The sequence below is a fragment of the Carlito syrichta genome, unplaced genomic scaffold, assembly GCF_000164805.1.
Source record: "Carlito syrichta isolate Samal-C Ts95f unplaced genomic scaffold, Tarsius_syrichta-2.0.1 Scaffold288978, whole genome shotgun sequence".
In the NCBI taxonomy this organism is placed as follows: Eukaryota; Metazoa; Chordata; class Mammalia; order Primates; family Tarsiidae; genus Carlito; species Carlito syrichta.
Window position 1 is genome coordinate 307,187 of NW_007233074.1, and position 22,081 is coordinate 329,267.

The window sequence follows — 22,081 nt, forward strand, 5'->3', positions numbered from 1 at the left end:
CACTAAGAAACTGAGTAATCTTGAACAAGTAACACAGTCTGAGCTTCTATAAAAGACAGAATTGGAGTAGGTAACCTCACAAATTTTCTTCCACCTCTGAGATTCTATTAAATAGTATGCCCACCTTTCACGGTTCCCACATTGTTCCAGATATAACCCAAGGCCATGTTACAGTCACCTACAGTGTTTGATAGTCATTCGAGAGTCCCTTGGGCGGGGGTCCTTGGCCTTCCTTTGTGTTTTGAGATCCAGGCATACAGAAATTCTTTAGACTCAAAGACCCATCTTGTGTTCCCTCTCTCTCCACTGAAGCCTAAGCTGGCCGACTCCTCCTCATGCTCGTTGGGCCTCTCTGGGAGAGGTCACTTTCCATGGAAAGCCTTCCTTGACTTTCCCCAGAACAGCTGAGGTATCCCTGCTAGGTGTTTCCCTGGCAGCTTCCTATATCTTCCCTATCATGACTCTTACCAGTTTTTATGGTTATTGCTTGTTTTACTGTCTGCCGTCCCCACCCAAATGTAAGTGCCAACTGGACAAATACCATGCCTTTCTTCCTCACCATGGCATCTTGGAGGCCTATATCTGGCACAGCAACAACAGCTAAATTACTGTTGATGAAATTAACAAATGTCTGCTCACACATACCACTCCCTAAACAAGAGTTTTACTTCATTGCTCCTCAAGATAAAAGTACAAACCTGGACAGAAATCCCCTTTCGATGATGCTTCTGCAAGAGCAGATTTCCAATGGTGGGGGTGAGGAGGGGATTTTATAGAGTTGCCTCACTTCCAAGAGAGTGTTGGCACGCTGGTGTGAGATTCTTAGTCCCGACAGGACCAGGGCTTTCTGAGCAAGCGTCATGTTCCTCGGCCAGGAGCTCTGCTCATTTGATCAGTTATAGCCCCTCGAGGAAGCTCTGCTCACCACAGAGATAAATACTTAACTTGGCAATATCAGAACCTTGATAAGCTATTTATTTTGATGAAGAGGAAAGACGGTAGATAAATTAAAGAGTTGAGAGGGGCCCACAGATGGTGATTTGATACGCAGAGAGCAGAACATGGGACCACCTGCCAATGAAGTCTTGTGTTTCAGGAACTCCCTGGCTGGGATCTCTAACACTTCTTAGGGGCACCTGGACACCCTTACCACTTGGAGTTAGTTACCCTCTGGGGCCTTCCTGAGATAATTTTGATTAGCAATTTTTATTGTATATAGAAACAGGGCTTTGCTCTGTTGCCCCAGCAAGGGTGCAGTGGGGGAATCTTAGCTTACTGCAGCTTCCAACTTCTGGGCTCAAGAGAGCCGCCCACCTCAGCCTCCTGAGTAGCTGGGAGTTTATTTGTGTGCCACCTTGCCTGACTAATTTTATTTTTTAGAGATGTGGTATCACTATGTTGCCAGGCTAGTCTTGAACTCCTGGCTTCAAGTGATTCTCCCTTCTCAGACTTCCAAAGCACTGGGATTACAGGTGTGACTCACCATGCCTGGCTGAGACAACACTTTTAGAAATTTATTTTCAGATTCTGTTCAAGGCATTCGCAGTCCAAACAATCTTAGAATCATAGTGCTAGGTCATCCAATTCAGCCATCATATTTTATAGGTAGGAAAACCTATTTCCAGAGAGGAGAAGTGAATTGCCCAAGGCCACCCAACTAATCAGAGCTTTATTGGAGTCCCAGTACTGATTCCTAGCCCAATGCACTTTCTATCATACCAATTCGTCAGCCAGACATTGTGAAGACTAAAAAGACATGTGGAATGGGGCCCGTGCATGCAGAAAGCAGGCCCAGGGATAGGTCGGTCCAGTGAGATGTCCATTAAAAGATGTGTTCTGTGACCAAATATGCTTATAAATTTCTCGATGTCCCCAGAGGCGTTTTCTTCATAAATTTGAATATGTCAGTCAGGAAATCATGGGCCACTGAGTACAACCATAAATTATTTTTATTTTAAAGATGTGGGGTACAATTTAGGGGTAGGTATATAAATGGTCATTCTACAGGTAAAATTTGGGCCTCATTTTGGTCCCCACTTCACCTGGTTTGAGATCAGGTACGCTTATTGATGAAGTGTGCCCCCCACCTCCCCTGGCATTTTCTCACCACTGCCAATCCCTTTCATATAGTATTATAATTATTCAGGGTCTGCTTATGAGTGAGAATGTGGTACTCAGTTCTTTGTTTCTGTGACAGATTGCTAAGTATTATAGACTCTAAGTTCATCCAAGCTGCTGCGAAGTTCATAATTTTGTTCTTCTTTATGGCTGTATAATATTCTATTGTGTATATGCACATTTTAAAAAATTCAGTCCTCTTTCGATAGGCAGCACGGTTGATCCCATGTTTTTGCTATTGTGAATAATGCTGCAAACATTTATTATAACCTGTGGAAGCCCTTACAGCATCATTTTAACCAAGAAATAGTTACAATGCAGTGTAAGATGTGCTACAATATAATGTAGCAGATGCAACATTAACAGGAGGGAGAAATAACTAACTTTGCTGGAAAGGGCCAGGAGAAATGAGCTGAAACTGAATCTTAAAGGATGAGAAAGAATTACCAAAAACAAAGGTGTCATGTTCTTAAGTAAGGGCATGGTGTAGTGGAAGCATGTTTTACTATGACTGTTGATGTCCAGGATGTAGATAATAAATGCATGTCTTCTGTCTGTGTTAGAGGTGTCAATGAGGACACCTGTTAGACTCAAGTGACTCAAAGAGGAGCTTAGTGGGAGAAGCCCTTGGGAAGACACAAAGGAGTTACCTTGTGAGGCAGAAAGAGACCTGCATACAAATCCCAGAGATGATGCTAGAAATAGGATCAGCCTGTGGATGGCTTCGTGTAAGAGGCAGAAAAGTCTGGACATTATATTGTGAGGAGATGTAGTCATTGTAGGCTTCTGAGGAAGAAAAGTGTCCCAACTCCTTGCTTTATGAGAAATAATTGACCAGGAATGGTGAAAAGAGACCCAGAAGCAAAGAGAGAGAAAGTGTAACCACTACCGGTGTTAATCCTTCAGGCTGCTGCCACGTGACCAAAGAGAGAAGCAGCCAGTTCAGCATGGTCCCTACTGCCTGTCCTCACTGTGATACCCATGCCCACTCCCCTTCCTACCCCACCCCACCTCCAGCCTGAGTCATCTAGAAACAAACACAGCCAACTGGGAGGAACCACAGAGACCAGCTTCAAACGTTCACACAGGACTCTGCTTACCATGGCAAAGCCGCCAATTGTTTGCTGAAACAATTCCCACTTTTAGTAGCTCAGTCATTAGCCAAAGGCATTGAGAGACAAAAAAAATCATATGACTCAACCTTGGAGAATTCAGTCTCTGCATTGTTGAATACATTGTAGTAATACTTGTTCCAAGATTTCTACTTTCTATAGAACATGGAACAGTCATAAAATAAGTCATATACAGATATCAAATTCCCTGTAATAGGACTGGCCCTGATGCCTTGAATTAGCCCTTGTTTGGAAGACTCTAACCAGACAAGGTGTTTTCATTGATTTGACAGCTGGCAGGATATCTGCATGGGAAAAGTTTTGAGAGGAACAAAGTGAATCTCACTGACCATGCAGTCTGCCACTTGCAGAATTTCAACGATCATAACAGCAAACACTTGATGAGCGCTTACTCTGAAACACACCCAGTTGTTTCTGCTTTACTTGTATTAACTCATCTGACTCTCACAATATCTCTGTAGGGGAGGTAATAACCCCATTTGACAGACGAAGAAATTGAGGTTTAGAGAAGCTAAGATGCCTAAGTTCATACATAGGATGAGTGGAAGAGGCTGAGTCTAAGCCCAGGGGTTCCAGGGTTGTGCCCTCAACTGCTATGCTGGGTTCTCAGGTCTATGCTAAGTACCACGAGAGACTCAAATGTAGGCGATGACAGAGTTCCTCATAATTTTTTCTTCAAGCACACATTACTAGCTAAAAGACTCCAACAAATTTAATCAGGAATTTCCCTTTGCTTCCAAACTTCCTGTTTGCTCTGAACCTCTGATGTCAATGGCAGTCAGGATTCTACTTCTGAGCTGGTCAGCAGTAACACAGCTTCCTCAGAGGATTGTAAACTTGGCCTTCAATCAACTTGGTCTCTCCCCTCTTCTCCCACTAGCAGCAGGTAACACTGCATGAAAGAAGTTTGGGGTAAAGATGGCCTTAACCTCAAGTAGATCTGGACCCATACAAAAGTGACTACACCTGAAAAACTCTGGTTAGCATTTTGCATTAATGTAACAGAGGAACTTAGCATTCTTTTGTTAGTGGACAAGTCCTTCAATTATATAAAATGGGAGAGGGGCAGAATGATGCTTATTACTAAATGCACATTTCCAAAGTCAGCTTCTTTGCAGGTCATGTCGGAACCAGGTGGTGGGGATGGTGTGGGTTCTCAAGACCACGACTTGGTTGAGGGACCAATGTCAGACTTTGCGGTTTTCCAATCCAGGCAGATCCGTGGATGTTCCAGCCCACTGGTTACTGTCCTGCACATTTATCAGTGCCTGTCCCAGGGTCCTGCCCCAGGGTACCAAAATGCCCACATAGATGGGCCCTTAACGTGCACACATGACACAGACATACATATCCACCAACATGTTCCTCCCAGGTGGGCGTTACTATACTGCCATCACCATGAGGGTGTCTTACCTCCTCAGATCTGCATGGAACCCCAAACGAACCTCAGAGACACTGTTATGTCCAGTAGCTCATTTAACTCTTGCAATTTATGCCAAGTATCTAGGTCTAACCATCTTAATAATGATCTGTAGCACCATTTTTTTTTTTTTGAGTTGGAGTCTTACTGTATCTCCCAGGCTGGAGGGCAGTGGCACACTCACAATCACCCCAGCATTGACCTGCTGGGCTCCGGCGATACTTCCACCTCTGCCTTCCAAATAGTCAGAACTACAGGCGTTCACTACCACACCTGGCTAATTTTTGATTTATTGTAGACACGAGGTCTTGCCAAGTTGCCTGGACTGGTCTTGAACATGCGGGCTCAAGCAATCCACTCATCTCGGCCTCCCAAAGTGCTGGGATTACAGGCTGAGCCACTGAGCCTGGCCCTTAGCACCATTTAACAGATGAGAACACTGTAGCTTGAGAGAAGAGGTCATCTGCCCAGTGCACAGTTAGTAAGTAGCAATATAGGACCTGAACACAAGTCCTCTATAGTCACTTGTTAGAACCATCATAATAAAAAAGTATAGATTGGGTGATTTAAGCAGCATGAATTTATTTTCTCACAGTTGTGAAAGCTAGAAGGTCAAGACCAAGGTGCTGGTAGGGTTGGTTTCTTCTGAGGCCTCTCTCCTTGTCTTGCAGGTGGCCGTCTTCTCCTGGTACCTTTACACGATCTTCCCTCTGTGCCTATCTATATATGTCCTAATCTCCTCTTCTTTTTTTGAGTTGGAGTCTCACTCCATCACCTGGGCTGGGCTGGAGGGCAGTGCCATGCTCACGGTCACCCCAGTGTTGACCTGCTGGCCTCAGGCGATCCTTCTGCCTCAGCCTTCCAAATAGCCGGAACTACAGGTGTGCACTACCATGTCCAGCTAATTTTTTTTTATTTATTGTGGAGATGAGGTATCGCCAAGTTGCCCAGGCTGTTCTCTCACAATGGGATCAGGCAATCCCCTCACCTTGGCCTCCCAAAGTGCTGGGATTACAGATTTGAGCCACTGCGCCTGGCCAATCTCCTCTTCTTAAAAGGACATCAGTCATAGTGCATTAGGGTCCATGCACATGACCTCACTTTAGCTTTAATTGCCTTTTTAAAGGCACTATCTCTAAATATACTCACATTAGAAGGTACTGGGTTAGAGCGTTGACTTATGAACTTAGGGAAATACCGTTCAGTTCATAACACCATCTGATTCCAAAACTCTATGCTCTTCGTTCACCCAATCAATAATTATGGAGCTTACTAGGTGCCAAAGATTGCACTCAGCATTTCTGCAAATGCTTTCTTGTGTAATTTTCAAAGCAGTCCAGGGAGGTTCGTTTTATAACTCCCATGGCACAGTGAGGAAACTGGGCTTCAAACAGTTTAATAATTCTTCCTGGACAAACACAACAAGGCTGAGACAGACCCAGGACTTAGCCCCAGTCCTTTGCCCCTGAACTCTGTGCTATCTCCAACATACAACTTTGCTTCCCATGCAAAACCATGGCCAACAGCAACAGGGACAGACCCAACAGTGGCAGCAATGATGGAAATCCAGCAAGATCTCATTTTTGGAAAGATCATAAATCCTATGGACAATAACAGTATCTACTTCATAGGACTGGTGTGATGATGAAATGAGTTAATATGTGAAAAGTACTCAGAAGAATGCCTGGTTCTTACTACATAAGTATTTTGCTATTGTTGTTGTTGCTACTGCTCATTATTATTATTGTTGTTGTTGTTACTTACTTCTGGATAAAAAGGGTAGAGTTTGAATATTCACAACTGTTTTTCTCTCTTTCCCAAAATTACACACAAAGATAGGGAGAACAAAACAAGAAGCAACCAGAACACAATTTTGGAAGTGAGAAAGCAAATGAATGAGCAGTAACTGACTTAGTAGACCCAAGAAAGCTGAATCCTGACCCAGTAATGGGAAGACTCAAGAATAATCACATTTATGCTGCAGAATTTCACTCCCTACCCCTAAAACTCAGGCATAAGCAGTAAGTTACTTCTGGAGATGAGTGTGATATGGAGAGAAATAAAATAAAGAGATTTGGTTGCAAAGCAGTTATAAATCCAGATTCTCTTTTTTCAATCTGCACTGTCCCTTCCTTGCACCCAGAGGTTTATTCTCTGGACAAGAGAAACAGGGTCTCGAGATCAGGTGGGGAGAGGGACACCAGAAAAACAGGAGGATTAAAACACACACACATGAACTCTTGAAACTGGGTTCTTCAACCCTCTTTCTCTACATGGCTCCCAAAGTGCTGACTACCAGGTCTTAGGACTCCAGAAGTATTTTCCTAGGGTAATCTAAGTGCTCCCAGAGCAAAGATCTAAAAATATTGATAGCTGACCAACTAAGTGGCCAGCTAGATCAATCTACAATCAAACCCAAGATGACTAATCCAGTATTTGAATGATAGTTCCAGAAAGAGAAAACAGAAGAGAAAGAATCATTAAAGAAGTAAATAAGGCATCTTCCAAAACTGAAGGGCTTGATTTTCCAAATTGAAAGAGCTATCCAGGGCCCAGGGTAATGGATGAAAATGGCCCTACACCACGTCTTTAGGAAATTTTAGAATAACAGAGACAGAAAGCTCTAACAAGCTTCGGGAAAAAAAAGAAATAGGTACATGTAAAGGATCAAGAATCAAAAATGGCTCCAGACTTCTTAATAGGAACACTGGAAGTTGGAAGACAATGGAACAATACTTTTTTTTTTTCCTTTTTCTTTTTTTTTGAGTTGAGATCTCACTCTGCTGCCCAGGCTGAAGTGTAGTGGTATGATCCCAGCTCACAAAGCCTCCGCCTCCTGGGCTCAGGTGGTTCTGAGCTGGGGCTACCGCTGGGACTACAGCTAGGACTAGCTGACTAGGTGGACTACAGGCACATGCCACTACTTCTAGCAATTCTTTTTTTGAGTTGTCTCGCTCTGTCACCCAGACTGGAGTGCAGTGGAATACTGCCACCCCAGTATTGACTTGCTGGGCTCTGGCAATCCTCTGCCTCAGCCTTCCAAGTAGCCAGAACTACAGGCATGTGCTACCATGCCCAGCTAATTTTTGAGTTATTGTAGAGACAAGGTCTCACCAAGTTGCCCAGGCTGGTCTTGAACCCACAGACTCAGGAAATCCACTTGCCTCAATCTCCCAAAGCACTGGGATTACAGGCTGAGCCACCGAGTTTGGTCAGCATTTAAAAAAAATTTTTTATTTTTGTAGAGACAAAGTACTTCTATGTTGCCCAGGCTAGTCTTGAACTCCTGGGCTCAAGAAATTCTCTCACCTCAGTCTTCCAAAGTGCCAGGATTACAAGTCTGAGCTACCATGCCTGGACTAGAACAATACTTTAAAATGGAATGAAATGGTTTTTAAGCTAGAAATCAATGCCCAGTCAAGTTCTTTATCAAGTCTGAGAGTAAAATAAAGATGATTTTAAATATAAAAGGAAAATCTCAATATTTTACTTTCCACACATTCCTTCTCAGAAAATTACTAGAGGTGCATCCCTAAATTGAGGGAGTATGTAAAGAGAGAGGAAGGTGTGAGGTACCGGAAACAGGCATTTCAACATAGGATAGTGGAAAGAGAAAGCTTAGGATAGTAGTGAAGGGGGATCCCAGGGTGACACCTCTGCAACTACTCAGACTGGAGCAGTTTAGTTTGTATCCAAGAATACAAAATTGATAGGATATTGATTATATCTAAACATCCTAAGGGGAGACACAGTCAATTTAAACAGAATTTGTGGCTAAATAAATCATAAAATACATAGAAAATAAAGAGATTATTATCAATGATAATGGAAACAAACAAAAACATGTATAGGAAAGGAAAAGTTATTATAGCATACAACATGACTTACTTCCAAACAGTATTTCACAGTCATGGTAATGTTTACGATTTATATTCATTTAACCAAAATTACAGCGAATTATGTTGAGAGGATGAGGGGTTGGCAAGGATATATATGAGTTAGGACCCCCCAAAACCCCAGAATTTGTTTATTTAAAATTGTGTATTTATTCTTATGTGTCTAAACTTCAGTCACCTTCAAAGTACTCTTTGTTTGATGTAATACAACTATCAAGATGCCTTCTTTCAGTGTGCAAAACAGTTTTTGAACTGCTCAATTCTGATACCTTTTAGTGCTTCTGCCATTTTTTGTTTCACCTCTTCCACATCTGCAAAACATTTGCCTTTGAGAACTTTCTTCATCCAGGGGAACAAAAAAAGGTCACTTGGGGTGAGATCAGGTGAATAGGGAGGGTGGGGCACAAAGGTCACGCCATTTTTGGCCCCAAACTGCTGAATTATCAGCATGGTGTGTGCAGGTGCACTTGTAAATCACCCATCATGAAACGGGCAAACATGCTGAAAGAATCTCCACAGAGAAAAAAAAAAACTCACTGAAGCTGAACTCAGCCTCTCACAACAACACTAGCTGGTACACAGATGCTGATGGGTTCCTAGAATACTTATCTATCCAGGGAAGCCTGTATTCCAAAGGGCCCACCCTCCAAAAGATAATTCTGGCGTTTTTTTGGCTCCCCCCTTGTATATGTGACGGGCACCAGGGGAGGGTGGCAGGTAGGAAAGAGAACTAAATTCTCATCTTCCATAGTGGAAAGTCACTAGATAATGCCTCGGATAATTTTTTTTAAAGGTAATAAAATAACGTCATTTAGAAATACAGTGGTATATACCAAAAGAGTCAGCTGAGAGTCAAAAGTGGTTGCCTCTTTGGAAAGGGAAACTGGGGGGGGGGCATGGAGGGAGGGAATAAAACTGCTTTTTACTTTCCTAAACACCTTGTAGAACTGTCTGACTTTTTATATGTGTATCTTTGATGAAAATAACACCTAAGCTTCATACTATCTCATTGTGTAAACTTGGGTGAGTTATTGCCCAATTTTGGTTCCCAAGTTCCGCATCCATAAAACAAAGGAGTTGGACTATTTAGTTCCCCAAGACTCCCCTTGATTTAACACTCACTCAAGATTCCTGCCATGGTAGCCAATATCCTCCCACTAGAGGCTCAGCCCTTAGACCCTTAAGAGTTTTATGCCAACATGTCATTTTCCATAATGGGCGGTGGAACATTGACACTTGAGAACAATGCTGTGTGGGGAAAATGATACCCAAGTTCCCTCAGTGAACTTCCAAGGGCCAGAAGACTGAGAACGCAAAAGAAGGGATGATCCTACCTATTCCTCCTTCTCTACTTTGTATCAGCTTTAGATACTTGAGAATGAACTGAAAGGAAATGAGACCAAGCCTTAGACCTTCCAGTTATTAATGCAGCTTTACCTAGAGATTTTCATCAAGTCAGGAAATCCCTAACTGTGCCAGTGCCAGGACATGATTCCAGGATTTCAGGCACTCACTTCCCCCTTTGGCTAGCAGGATGGCAGGACTAAAATGAGGATCATAACTCCTTACACATTTTCCAGGGCGGCCCAGCTTGGAGAGCATAACTACAGACCTCAGTATGACCCCAGCTCCTGATAGGAAAACCCCTCTTAAGCCCCTCTTTTCAGGCTTTGTTCCCCAGCTCTGGAGAGAACAAGATATTTAAGACAGGCTTATAAGGTACACTGAGGTTCTGATTGAATCTGTGGTTCCTGCTCTTGATTCTGACTTGTCTTTTTATTAACATCATGATCAATGAGGAAAGCCTTTTCCAATCACCTCCTGAGTACAGACAGATCTAGACTGCACCAGGGCAGAGGCATCGCCTCTCTCCTCTTGTCTCCCCTGCCCACTCTGGCACACGATAGGCACCCAGGGAAGATGGACTCTCAGGAGTGATGGTGATGATTCATTAAAGACCAAAAGGAGAGGGAGAGCTTTTATCATGTACAACTTTTTCCTCTGGTGGATACAGACCATATTTTAGTGCTTGAAATGACAAATGTTCATCATACATAATACGTTAAATTAGATAAAATGGCTTGTCATTTTCCACTTACTTTCATATACTCTACCACAGTCTGACTTCCAGCAACCGCTCCTGACCACCTTATGAAGAAAGCAAGGCAGGTATCATCTGAACCCCATGCATGGAAAACCTCTTCACAAAGAGGTTCCATAACTCCCTCAAGAAGATTTCTCAAAGGATTCTCTAGAAACTGTTAAATTGGTTTATCTTTGGGTAGCTGGGAGGTCAGTTAAGGGAAACTGACTTTAGACCATAATTTACTGCTTAAATTTGTATTTTATAATTAAAAAAGAGTTCATTTTTATCAGAGAGAAGGAAGGAAAAAAGAAGGAATTCATTCCTCTAAGGTGGTTCCAGAAATCCTTTTGGGAACCTGGGTTACATACAAGATCTTCAATATTCTTTCAATATGTTTGAACAGAAATCAATGTGAGGTATAATAAGATTAGCTAATATGTACCGAGGATTTACCGTGTAGAAAGCACTATTCAAAATAATTTAGATCTACTAACTCACTAAATCTCTACCACTTCATGAAACAGGTATAATTATTATTCCCACTTTATCAATGAGATCACTGAGGCATTAAACATTAAGACATTGGCCAGGCCTGTGGAATCTGTTCTCCACCAGTCTCTGCTGCACAGTGTTCCCAGCTTCTGTATTGGAAAAGAATCAGAAGATACATTCCTGTCTGCCAAGACTTCAGCTCTATTCCCAGGGTCACCAGTCCCCTTGCTGTCTGGGGCATCATCACAAAAATCTTTCTTTCATGACACATGGACAGAGGAGCACTCTCTGAGAGTCAGACAGTAACACATGAGCCTTGAGCATCATGTGAAGGAGAAAGTTCCCTAAATCAACTTTGGACAGAAGGCTCACCCTTCAAAACTTCCACCTCCCACAGTGTATAGAAGTGTGTAAGGGGTGGGGGGATTTTAAAAGCCATGGTTAGCAAGAGTGGAAACAGGTGATTGAATGCATTCTCCCCCATAGTACGCAGAGGACAGGGGACACAGAGACAGGACCCTTTGCTGCCTAGTGTGGGGAGCATGACCTCTAGAGGGACTAGAGGAAAAGAGAGTCATCGCCTATCAGCTTGGGCTCTCTTTCAAATGTGAGCCACTGATCAGAGAAATGACTTCTGTCACTTCCTGGACACTGGCCAATTTGCTGCTAAGTTGTTTGTAAGTAAATTCCAACAGAGAGGCTGGAAAATTCGATCTCAACTTCAGCAATGAAGTTCATCCTCCACAACCTGGTCTTGCCAATCTCCCAAGTAAATCATCGTATCACACAAATATTGCACACAATATGGTTTCTGTCTGGCTTCAGAATAGCCAGAAGCAAATAGGCAAGGACACATACTCACAGCTGCTCTGTCAATTTCAGGTAGATTACCCTATAGAGACCTTCAGAGAAACAGACTACCTTCCCAGAGCCTTTTACAGCTTGAAGAAAAAGCAGCATGGGAAATACAGACCCTTGGTCCTCATGAATCCATAAGAGATAAGAAGGAATGGGGTGCCCTTTTGGGTCAAGGAAAAAAGTTGTGTTGTGTGTTAGGAAAGCTTCAAACAGAGGATTTGTGTGAGAGTGTGTGTGTGTGTGTGTGTGTGTGTGTGTGTGTGTGTGTGTGTGTGCTTTCAGAATATTCTCTCTGGGTCACAATCAACCCCAAGCAGAGGATCTTAAGAAGTATTACCTATAACATAGCAACCCACTGGCATAAGACTCTGGAGCAGTATAGACTAGAAAAAAAATATTTACTGGTCACGTATCATAAATAGGGTACTGTCTTAGCCCAAGTAGGTGAATACTTGCAAGTGGAGTCCTCAATCACAGAATAACTATTCTATCATAAGTAAAAATACAAGGTTGGCAAAGGAAACCTGCTAAGTGCATGGTACAGAGAGATGTCTTGTGGTTTAGAGGAGACATGATTCCACTCCAGGCTGGTCAGGGAAGGCTGCACAGAGCTGAGGCCCTTGACATAGTCAAGATACTTGTTCTATTAAGGATGGGCTGCAGAAGGTTTCTCAAGGAGTGGTGGTTTTCTTCTTGTCCTTGGCAACTAACGACACATGCCTTGTTGTAGGATGATCCTTTCACATATCTAACCCCCACCCCCCTGCATCTCTAACCAGCTTGTAAATTGCTCTGGGGAAACTAACTTTAGCCAATGGTCATATGTTGATATTTAACATGCGCAAAACAGGAGGAGCATGTGGAATAAGAAAAGAAGATTGAGGGTTTTAAAAAAGAAGAAGAAATGGTCCTTAGAATTCACAACTTAGTGAAGAATCCACATAGATGTGTAATCTTAACACAAGATCAGTGCTGGAGTGAAAGTTTTTCAAACTGCAATTCATTCACAGGTGAATATGTGAGGGATAGAGAGACACACTCTGGTTGATGGGACCAGGCAGGCAGTGTTGAATGGGGCGTTGGGGTTGGACAGAGGAGGCTAGAAGCGCAGCAAACGTGGAAATGGGCAGGTGGGGAAAATTGAGTCTTCGTGGGTTCAAAACAGGGTGTATGGGAAGTGAGGAGATTGAGCTGTAGCAGACACAACCTACCGTGACCCCCTCCATAAGTTATGCCCTGGTGTAATCCCATAATTCCCCTCCCTTGAGTACCATGGAACCCATGACATACCTCTAACCAACAGAATATGGCAAAGCTGATTTGTTATCACTACTGTGACTGTGTGAAATTACAAGGCAAAGGCAAAGGTATTCTGCAGGCATAACTAGGGCTCTCAATCACGTGACTTTGAGTTAACCAAATGGGACATTATCTTGGGTTAGCCTGACTAGGGTGATTGAAAAAAGGGTCCGGGGCTGCCCTGCAGTTAGAGATGTAAAGCAGAAAAGACTTGCTTTCTCCCCAGTCTTGAAGAAGCAAGCCACAGGAGTTCTAAAGCTACAAAGAAAAAAAATTCTGCCAACAATCATGAGCTTGGAAGATTACCCCAAACTTCAGAAGAGAATACACCTCAGTCACAGCCTTGTGAGACCCTGAACCAAAAACCTTGACAAACCATGCCTGAACTCCTTGCCCATGGAAACTATGAGATGATAGATGGGTGCTGTTTATAGCCTCCAAGTGTGTTATCATTGGCAACGCACCCATTGGAAACAGATACATGGCTTCTCGCGGTGGAGGGCCAGGCACAGCAGGCTAAAAAGGATGGGCTTTATGATATGGGCTATAGGAAACACTGACTATTTTGGTAGACCAGAACTCCCTGAAACACACTTAGTAGAGCACTGTTCCCAGGAGCAGTCAAGTCTAGTCTAGGTGAGCCACTATGTTCTAGACTAAACCAAGCCAGCCAGCTACTCTTTTACCCAATTAAAAAAAAAAAGAGGAAGAAGTAAAGCAAAGACCAAGTAAAGAAATGGGCAGCCTTTGAAAAAAATGTTAAGGAACTTTGGTGTCCTTGTTGCTAATTATAAATATTTACTCCTCCCAGAATTCCTGACCTCACAGAAGAGCCTGCGTAAATAGTCTTGCTCTCTTACTGGAAAATTATTGTGTGTGTGTGTGTGTGTGTGTGTGTGTGTGTGTGTGTGTGAGAGAGAGAGAGAGACAGAGAGAGAGAGAGAGCCTGAGTGAGCATGTGTTTGTTTCTTAGAAGGGGACTGGGCAGTAATCAAGGACTGGATGAACTGCAAAAGTCACTTCCTGCTGGATATTATCTAGTTCCCATTCCCTCCCTGCCAGATCATAAACCCCCAGGCCCCCAAGCAACTCCTCCTTTCCTGATTCTATCTGCTGGAGACAACTAAGCCAAACAAACTCAGGAAGTGGCAAGAGATTGGGAAGGGGAGGAAGTTCATGGCACAGAAGGAAAAAGTAAAGAGAATGCCCTGATGTTCAAGGAAGAGGGTGGGGAGAGAGAAATGAAGGTCGCACCAAGGTCACCTGGCGCCCAGCCCTTAAAATGTCCTGCTTGAGCTTTAAATCAAAACTGGCACAAACAGTGGGTCAAATCTCCTGGGGCCATTCAAATATTAACATTCACAGTGATAAACAGCCCCCCAAAAAGCCCTCAGTAAGCAAACTGGAACAAACAACGAATCTAAAGTGAGTTGCTAAGAGACCAGTGGGGCAGAAGCCAAAGTCAGCTCAAGTGTCTGAAGGATTCTCTCTTTTTTTTTTCCACTTTCAGGAAAGAGGAAGAGAGAAGAGGCTACCTGTAGATGACTCCATGCTGGTGGAGGAACATGAGGGCCGACGTGACCTCTGCAGCATAGAACCGTGAACGGGGCTCGTCGAATTTTCGGGAGCGCTGAATCTGAAACATGAGGTCACCACCGTTTACATATTCCATGACGAAAAAGAGGCGGTCCTGAAAGGAGAGAAGAAAATGCCATTGGGATCATTTCATTGCAGCGACTCGCACAGGCCAGCACAGGGTGAGCCCAACGTAAGATAACCAGGACTCAAGGGGCAAGAAGCCTCAAAGGAAGGTGGATGTTAGTAGCACATGGTCCAGAAAGAAGGACGAAGGAATAAAGTGTGTGAGTTAGGGTACTAAGCATGATTTAAAAATCTTTCACATCTTACTCTTGTGGGCATCAGCTTGACCTAGTGGAAGAAGACTAAATTGGATGGAAAGGAGAATGGGGTCTTTGGTTTCTGTTCCCAATTTGAGATGTGGCCTTGGACAAGTGTGAGAGGGAGGCTCCAGTATGTGTGTGGTAGGTTGAATAATGGTCCTCCAAAAGATATCCAGGTCCTAATCCTTGGAGTATGTGGATGTTACCTTATAAGGCAAAAAGGGAGTTTCCAGATGTGATTAAAGGGAGATTATCCTGGATTACCGGACCTTAAATGCAACACAAGTGTCCTTAAAAGAGGAAGATTTGAGGTTGAATATGGTGGTTTATGCCTGTAATCTCAGCACTTTGGGAGGCCAAGGTAGGAGGACTGCTTGAGCCCAGGAGTTCGAGACCTGCTTGGGCAACACAGCAAGACCTCATTTCTCTATCAAAACAAATTAAGGCTGGGTGCAGTAGCTTACACCTATAATCTCAGCACTTTGGGAGGCCGAGGTGAGAGAAGTGCCTGAGCCCATGGGTTCGAGATCAACCTGGGCAACTTGGTGAGACCTCATCTCTACAACAAATCAAGAAAAATTAGCCGGGTGTGATGGCGCATGCCTATAGTTCCAGCTACTTAGAAGGCTGAAGTGGAAGGATTGTCTGAGGCCAGCAGGTAGACACTGCAGTGGCCATGAGCAGGCCACTGCACTCCAACCTCGGAGACAGAGACTCTGACTCAAAACAAAAAAATTTTAAAATTAGCTGGGCGTCGAGGCACATGCCTGTAATCCCCGCTGCTCAGGAGGCTGAGAAGGGAAGATTAGTTGAGTCCAGAAGTTTGAAGCTGCAGTGAGCTGTGATTGTGCCACTGCACTCCAGTCTGGGTGACAGAGTGACACGCTAACTCAAAAACTAGAAAAATTAAAAGAAGGAGATTTGGGAAGGGAGGAGGCTGAGTGACCACAGAGGCAGAGATTGGAGTGATGCAGCCACAAGCCAGAGAATGCAGGCAGCTACCCAAAGCTGGAAGGGGCAAGAAACATAGTCTCTGGAGGGAGACCAGTCTCAACGACACCAGCGATGCAAGACTTCTGGCCTCCAGAACCTCAGTAGGTGTTAAAGCTTCTCAGATTGTTTTGATGTGCAACACTGACTGTCATCCAGCTGGGTGGTGTCAAGGTATTTTACATCTGTGTGATATAATGCTTATAAATAATTCTTGTCTCTTTTGTTGTCTTTTCAAGGATTCCCCCAAGAACATTTCTATGGTTTTAAGCCACCAAGTTCGTGGTAATTTAAGTCAGTCCTAAGAAACCAGTAACTTGTAACATGGAAAAATGAGACTGTGAGACACCCACCCTCACCCCACCTGCCTAGTCCTTGTGAGGGCCGCTTTCCACTTTGCAGGCTGTTCCTTCTAGGATTCCTGTGAATTCATCCCTCGAGGCTGTTCCTTCTAGGATTCCTGTGAATTCATCCCTCGAGGCAGCCTTCGGAATGGCCAAACCACAGTCCCACCTCATTGGGGGTAGCACCTTCAGATCTGCAATCCATGATCACATGGGGAGAGGCGGGGGAACTGACATTCTCTTGGCAGTTTCTTGCCTGTTAGAGTCTAAGCTCCCAGGCAGTGGGCAAAGAAGAACGAGCCCTCATTGTCTAGGGGGATCAAAACCAAGGGACGAGAGAGGAAATGGGCAGAATGGTAAAAACAAAACAAAACAGAAACAGAATGCCATCAAGACACCAGGAGCTGAAAGGATTCCGGGGAAAGGGAGCTCTCTGGCTTGGGAGGCCATGGAGGATTCCAAATGGAGCCAGGCCTTGAGAGAAAGAGAAGGTCTAGGAGACAGGAACCAATGCCAGGATGTGGGAACAGAGTGAGCCGGTTTAGGGGCCAGTAAACTGGGAAGGAAGGTTAGCGAGGTAAACATTGAGGTTTAAGAGGCCAAAGACGCAGAGGACATTCTTAACACACAGATACGGTCTAAGGGAAGCTTCCAGGAGGATATTGGTATATTATTTTCTGTTAAGATTGAGTATGAATTACCAATGATGCTTCACTTATGAAGACTTTATTATCGGCATCCCTTTGAAAATGAGTTCATAGTTAATAACTGTTCCTAATTCAAACTACCTTCTCTCCCACCACAATCTCCGGAATGATTCCAGCTTTACTGGTATTCGCAAAGGGCCTATCGCCTAGCTCTTCTGGCCTTTCCCTGTCCCCTTCAAGGCCTACCTCATCCCGCACCCCCAGGACAAATATTGTAATCAGAAGTACCTGGGCTACTTTACTTTGCCAGCTTTTCATTCAACCCTACCTTCTCCTTCAAATCCTCATTTCACAAATCAAATGCTCAGGCCAACCCCTGCTTGATGAAATCGGGATCTTTGACGGTGGGACCCAGGTGTCAGTAGGTGTTAAAGCTTCTCAGATCATTTCAATGTGCAGCTGGGTGGTGTCAAGGTATTTTGCATCTGTGTGATATAATGCTTCTAAGTGATTCCTGTCTCTTTTTGTGTTTTCAAGGATTCCCCTCAAGAAGAAAGGTTTTCTTTTTTTTTTTTTTTTTTTTTGAGTTGGAGTCTTACTCTGTCGCCCAGACTGGAGTGCAGTGGCCGCTCCCGGCCACCGCAGCCTCGACCTGCTGGGCTCCGGCGATCCTTCCACCTCAGCCTTCCAAGTAGCCGGAATTACAGGCATGCGCTACCACGCCCGGCTGATTTTAATTTATTGTAGAGATGAGGTCTTGCTGCCTAGGCGGGTCTCGAACTCACGGGCTCAGGCAATCCGCTCACCTCAGCCTCCCAAAGGCGCGGGATTACAGGCTGAGCCGTGTGCATTAGGATCACAAAGAGGCTTGCTAGAACCTGGATTCCTAGGCCCCTCACTCAGAGATTTGGATTCAGAAGATCTGGGGTAGAGTCTGAAAATCTGCATCCCAGGTGATGCAGATGATGCTTGATGCCGGTCCTGGGATCGCACATAAAGCACCTGGGCAAGGCTTTCCCATGACAAGCACAGCAGGAGCATTCATCTGACACTGAACCATACCACCAGAAACAGCCACTCGTGTCCACTCTCCAGTCGTCAACCCTGGAGTTGGGCTCTAGCAACAAGGAGGTATTTCCTTGGCTGAGTATGAAAGAATCCAAATCTCTAAAGAAGGAAAATCTCTCTTCTCAACCCTCCTCCCTGGCTGCTTCTTACTCCGCCACCACTGGACACAGTTTCTAAGAACAGGGGCTGTGGAATGAGGAAGAAGAACTCTCATACCCACTGCAAACGACTCAGGTCAACAACTGCATCACTGCATCCTCTGTGCTTGTGCTTTGATCTGGAGAAAAGAGGATGACAGTACTAGGACCTGGCTCAGAGATTTCTTGAATTATACATCCCCTTGAAAATGATGTCTTCCTCAAAGCTAGTGCTCCAAAAAGTTTGTCTATGACTATTGAAATGTAAGAGCTGCTATTACTGTCATGATCAGTATCAAGTCTTCATGTTGTCTAACCTCTCAGCAGCTTTCTTCCCTATCTCTTCTTCCAACAGACACTTGTGTGCTGGTGCGGTGATTCACGCCTGTAATCCAAACACTTCAGGAGGCTGAGGTGGGAGGATTGCTTAAGCCCAGGAGTTTGAGACCAGCTTAGGCAACATAGCGAGACCTCATCTCTACAAAACAAAGCCAAAAAACCCAACAAACACTTGTTTCCTTTGGCTTCAGGCTAATTTTCTCCCTATGTTGCTGGCAGGATTTCCACTGCTTCTCCTGTGGGCTCCTCCCTTTCCAGCCATTAAGTGCTGGAATCCTTACAAGCTGGGTTCTAGGCTTTCCCCCTCCCTTGGAACCTCCTGCGGGATCTCATCCTTGTCCAGTTTCCAAGGCACCTCTGTGTAGATAACCCAAAAGCTCAGACCCCTCCATCCTAGACCTCTGCTTATAAATGATTCTTGCTCAAGACCCACTCATCCAACTGCAGTTCTGAAATCTCCCTCCAGATGCCTCAGAGGCATTTGATATAGTTTGGTTGTTTGTTCCCTCCAAATCTGATGTTGAAATGTGATCCCCAATGTGGAGGCGAGGCCTAGTAGGAGATGTTTGGATCATGGGAGCAGATTCCTCATGAATGGCTTGGTGCCGTTGTTCTTGCGGTAATGAGCGAGTTCTCGCTAGAGCTGGTTGTTTAAAAGAGCCTGGCACCTCCTTCTGTCTCTCTTGCTTCCACTCTAGCCATGGGACATGTCTGCTCCACCTTCTACCATGGCTGTAAGTTTCCTGAGGCCTCACCAGAAACCCAGCAGATGCTGGTGCCATGCAAAACTATGAGCCAAAATAAACTTTTTTTCATTTCTTTCTTTCCTTTTTTTTTTTTTTTTTTGAGTTGGAGTCTCACTCTGTTGCCTAGGCTGGAGTGCAGTGGCACGCTCACAGCCACTGCAGCCTCGACCTGCTGGGCTCAAGTGACCCACCTCAGCCTTCCAAGTAGCTAGAACCACAGGCATCTGCCACCATGCCCAGCTACTTCTTTTATTTTAAAGCAGAATTTATTGAGAGGGCAGGAAAGCTACCATAGTGAGAGGGAAACTGAGAGGGTGGCCCCCAGCTAATTCTTTAAATTTACTGTAGAGACGAAGTCTTGCCAAGTTACCCAAGCTTGTCTCAAACTCCTGGGCTCAGGCAATCCTCTCACCTCTGCCTCCCAAAATGCTTACAGGTATGAGCCACCACGCTTGGCCCCTTTTCTTTTTATATATTATCCAGCCTCAGTTATTTATTTACAGCAATGTAAAATGGACTAACACAGCATTCAGAGCCACTGTGTTCAAAACTGACCCCATAATCTTCCCCCCAAAATTTGTCCTCTTTCAGGGTTGCCTGTCTCAGAACAGGGCTTCACCCTTCAGCCAGTTTTACAAGTTAGAAGACTAGAAGTCATTCTTAATACCTCTCTCTCCCTCATCCCTCACCAAGACCTGTTACTTTTACTTATTGTACCTTTTCACTGATCACCATTGTCTTGCATAATTGTCCATTTCTCTCCATCTCCGCCATTCTGGCCCAAGCACTACCAACTGTGTCTAGATTCTTGCAAGTGTCTTGTCACTGGCACTCCCTATATATAGCCCAGTCCCTTCTCCAGATGCTGAGGGACCCTGCTGAAATGGAAATCTGATTATAACCTATCCCCCTTCTTCCTCTCATTCTACTGCTTAATTCCTTTAAAGGTTCCCTGTTACTCTTGAAATAAACAATAAACTCCTTAGTATGCCTAAGACCTGTGTGATCTTCTGAGTCTTCTCCCTTCTAGCTGTCCGTTGTTCCCTCTGCCCCAGGGCCTTTGCTGATGTGGTTCTTTTTGCTTGGAAAGTGTTCCCCTCTCCCCTCCCCTGATTAATCCATCCTTGTTTCTCAGATTTCAGCATACCCATCTTTCCTTCTAGGAAGCTGCCCCTGGCTTCTCGGACAAGGTCAAATCAAGCTGTTGGTGCTGTACTCTCTACTGTAACATTCAGCACAGTGGAGGTTCTGTTTGTGTAATTGATTTGACTTTCTCCCCGCCCCCCATAGCCTGTATGCTTCATGAGGGCAGCTCTGTTGGTAATTGACCTGCTGTTTTTTCAAGAGAATTCCACTTGCCAGAAAGAGAAGCTGTTATGATTTCCTTTGAAAACAACCGTTGTGTGGACATAAGAACCATAAAAGTGGTTCTAAGAAGAACCAAAGAGTGGTCTAATATCGGTATCTACACAGTCTTACTGCTTAGTTAAGATGAGTCAGCCTGCTGCATCTGGGGCTGGGGGCCCACTGTCACCATGGCAGCCACAGAGGAGCTGTCAGTATCAACAACCCAGCCTTGGGTTGCAGCCTTGAACAGTTCTTTTGTTCGGTGGATCAATGTCATCACTTCCCAGTAAGCTGGTCAGCTCGTTGAGGAACGCATGTTATTCTTCCTAGCGACCCCAATCAACCCTAGCTCAAAATCCAGCACCTAAGGAGACGCTTAATCTCCTCATCCAACATTCACTCCAGTGAGCTGCAGTAGGGGAGGCATTTTTGTAGCTTTAGTTCCTTTACTGTGTTCCCAGAAATTAGAACTGAGCCTGGCACATAGTGGGCTTTCCTAGTAGGTATGTGTTGAATGCCTGGGTTCTTGAACATTCGTTGCAGATGAGACTTAAAAAGTAACCCAGAGTTGGTTTCCCTGTGTCATTTCTACTGGAAAGCTCACCTTGAGCTATCCTACCTTTTGCCTGTTTAGAACTTTGAGTCTAACTTGCTTTCCACTCCATGCAGCTTGATGTTCATGACCTCAACGCATAATCAACCCTTTTAACTTATTAGGGGTGTTTTAAAGCAAGATAAGTTTTCCTCTATTCAGTGAGTTTGGATTGTTTCTGACCTCCAAATCTAACACATTTGAGAAGCATGTTTTGATGCAGAGTGAGAACTTCAAGTCATTCTGGGAACTGCTTAATTACATAAAAACTGAAATCAAAAGAAAGCTGGCAAACCCAGCGGCTACTCATTAATCCCCTCTTGGCATCAGCAGAAAACAAAACAAAACAAAACAAAACACCAACTTCCTGGTCAAGTAAGCAAATATGTTTTCTGAGGTCATTAAAGATTTTAAAAGCCTAATTCCACCTCCTCCTCCCTTAATCTCACCTGAATGTCTAAAAAGTGACGGTCTTGTGATAGCAAGTAAAGTAATAAAATTAGGAAGGAGATTATGTGTCATGACCATTTAGGGTAAGAATAGTTAATAACAACCTACAAGCTGGAAGGGCCACGCTGTGTGTTTGAAATTTCCACTGGGCTCCATTTTCCCAGAGCACTAACCTTTCCGGCCCTTGAAGAGAACGCTCAGTTCACCCTCCCTGTTCA

General features: G+C 44.3%; 1 protein-coding gene across 1 annotated transcript in view; it reads right to left on the reverse strand.

The window, feature by feature from the left end:
* LOC103256151 (protein kinase C epsilon type) overlaps positions 1-14,989 on the reverse strand; it is a 105,724-nt gene extending 90,735 nt beyond the window's left edge. The window contains exon 1 of the mRNA XM_008054045.1: positions 14,838-14,989. Within this exon, the coding sequence (XP_008052236.1) occupies positions 14,838-14,974 (137 nt within the window). The 5' untranslated portion in view covers positions 14,975-14,989. The remainder of the gene's footprint in view (positions 1-14,837) is intronic.
* Positions 14,990-22,081: the final 7,092 nt, after the last annotated feature.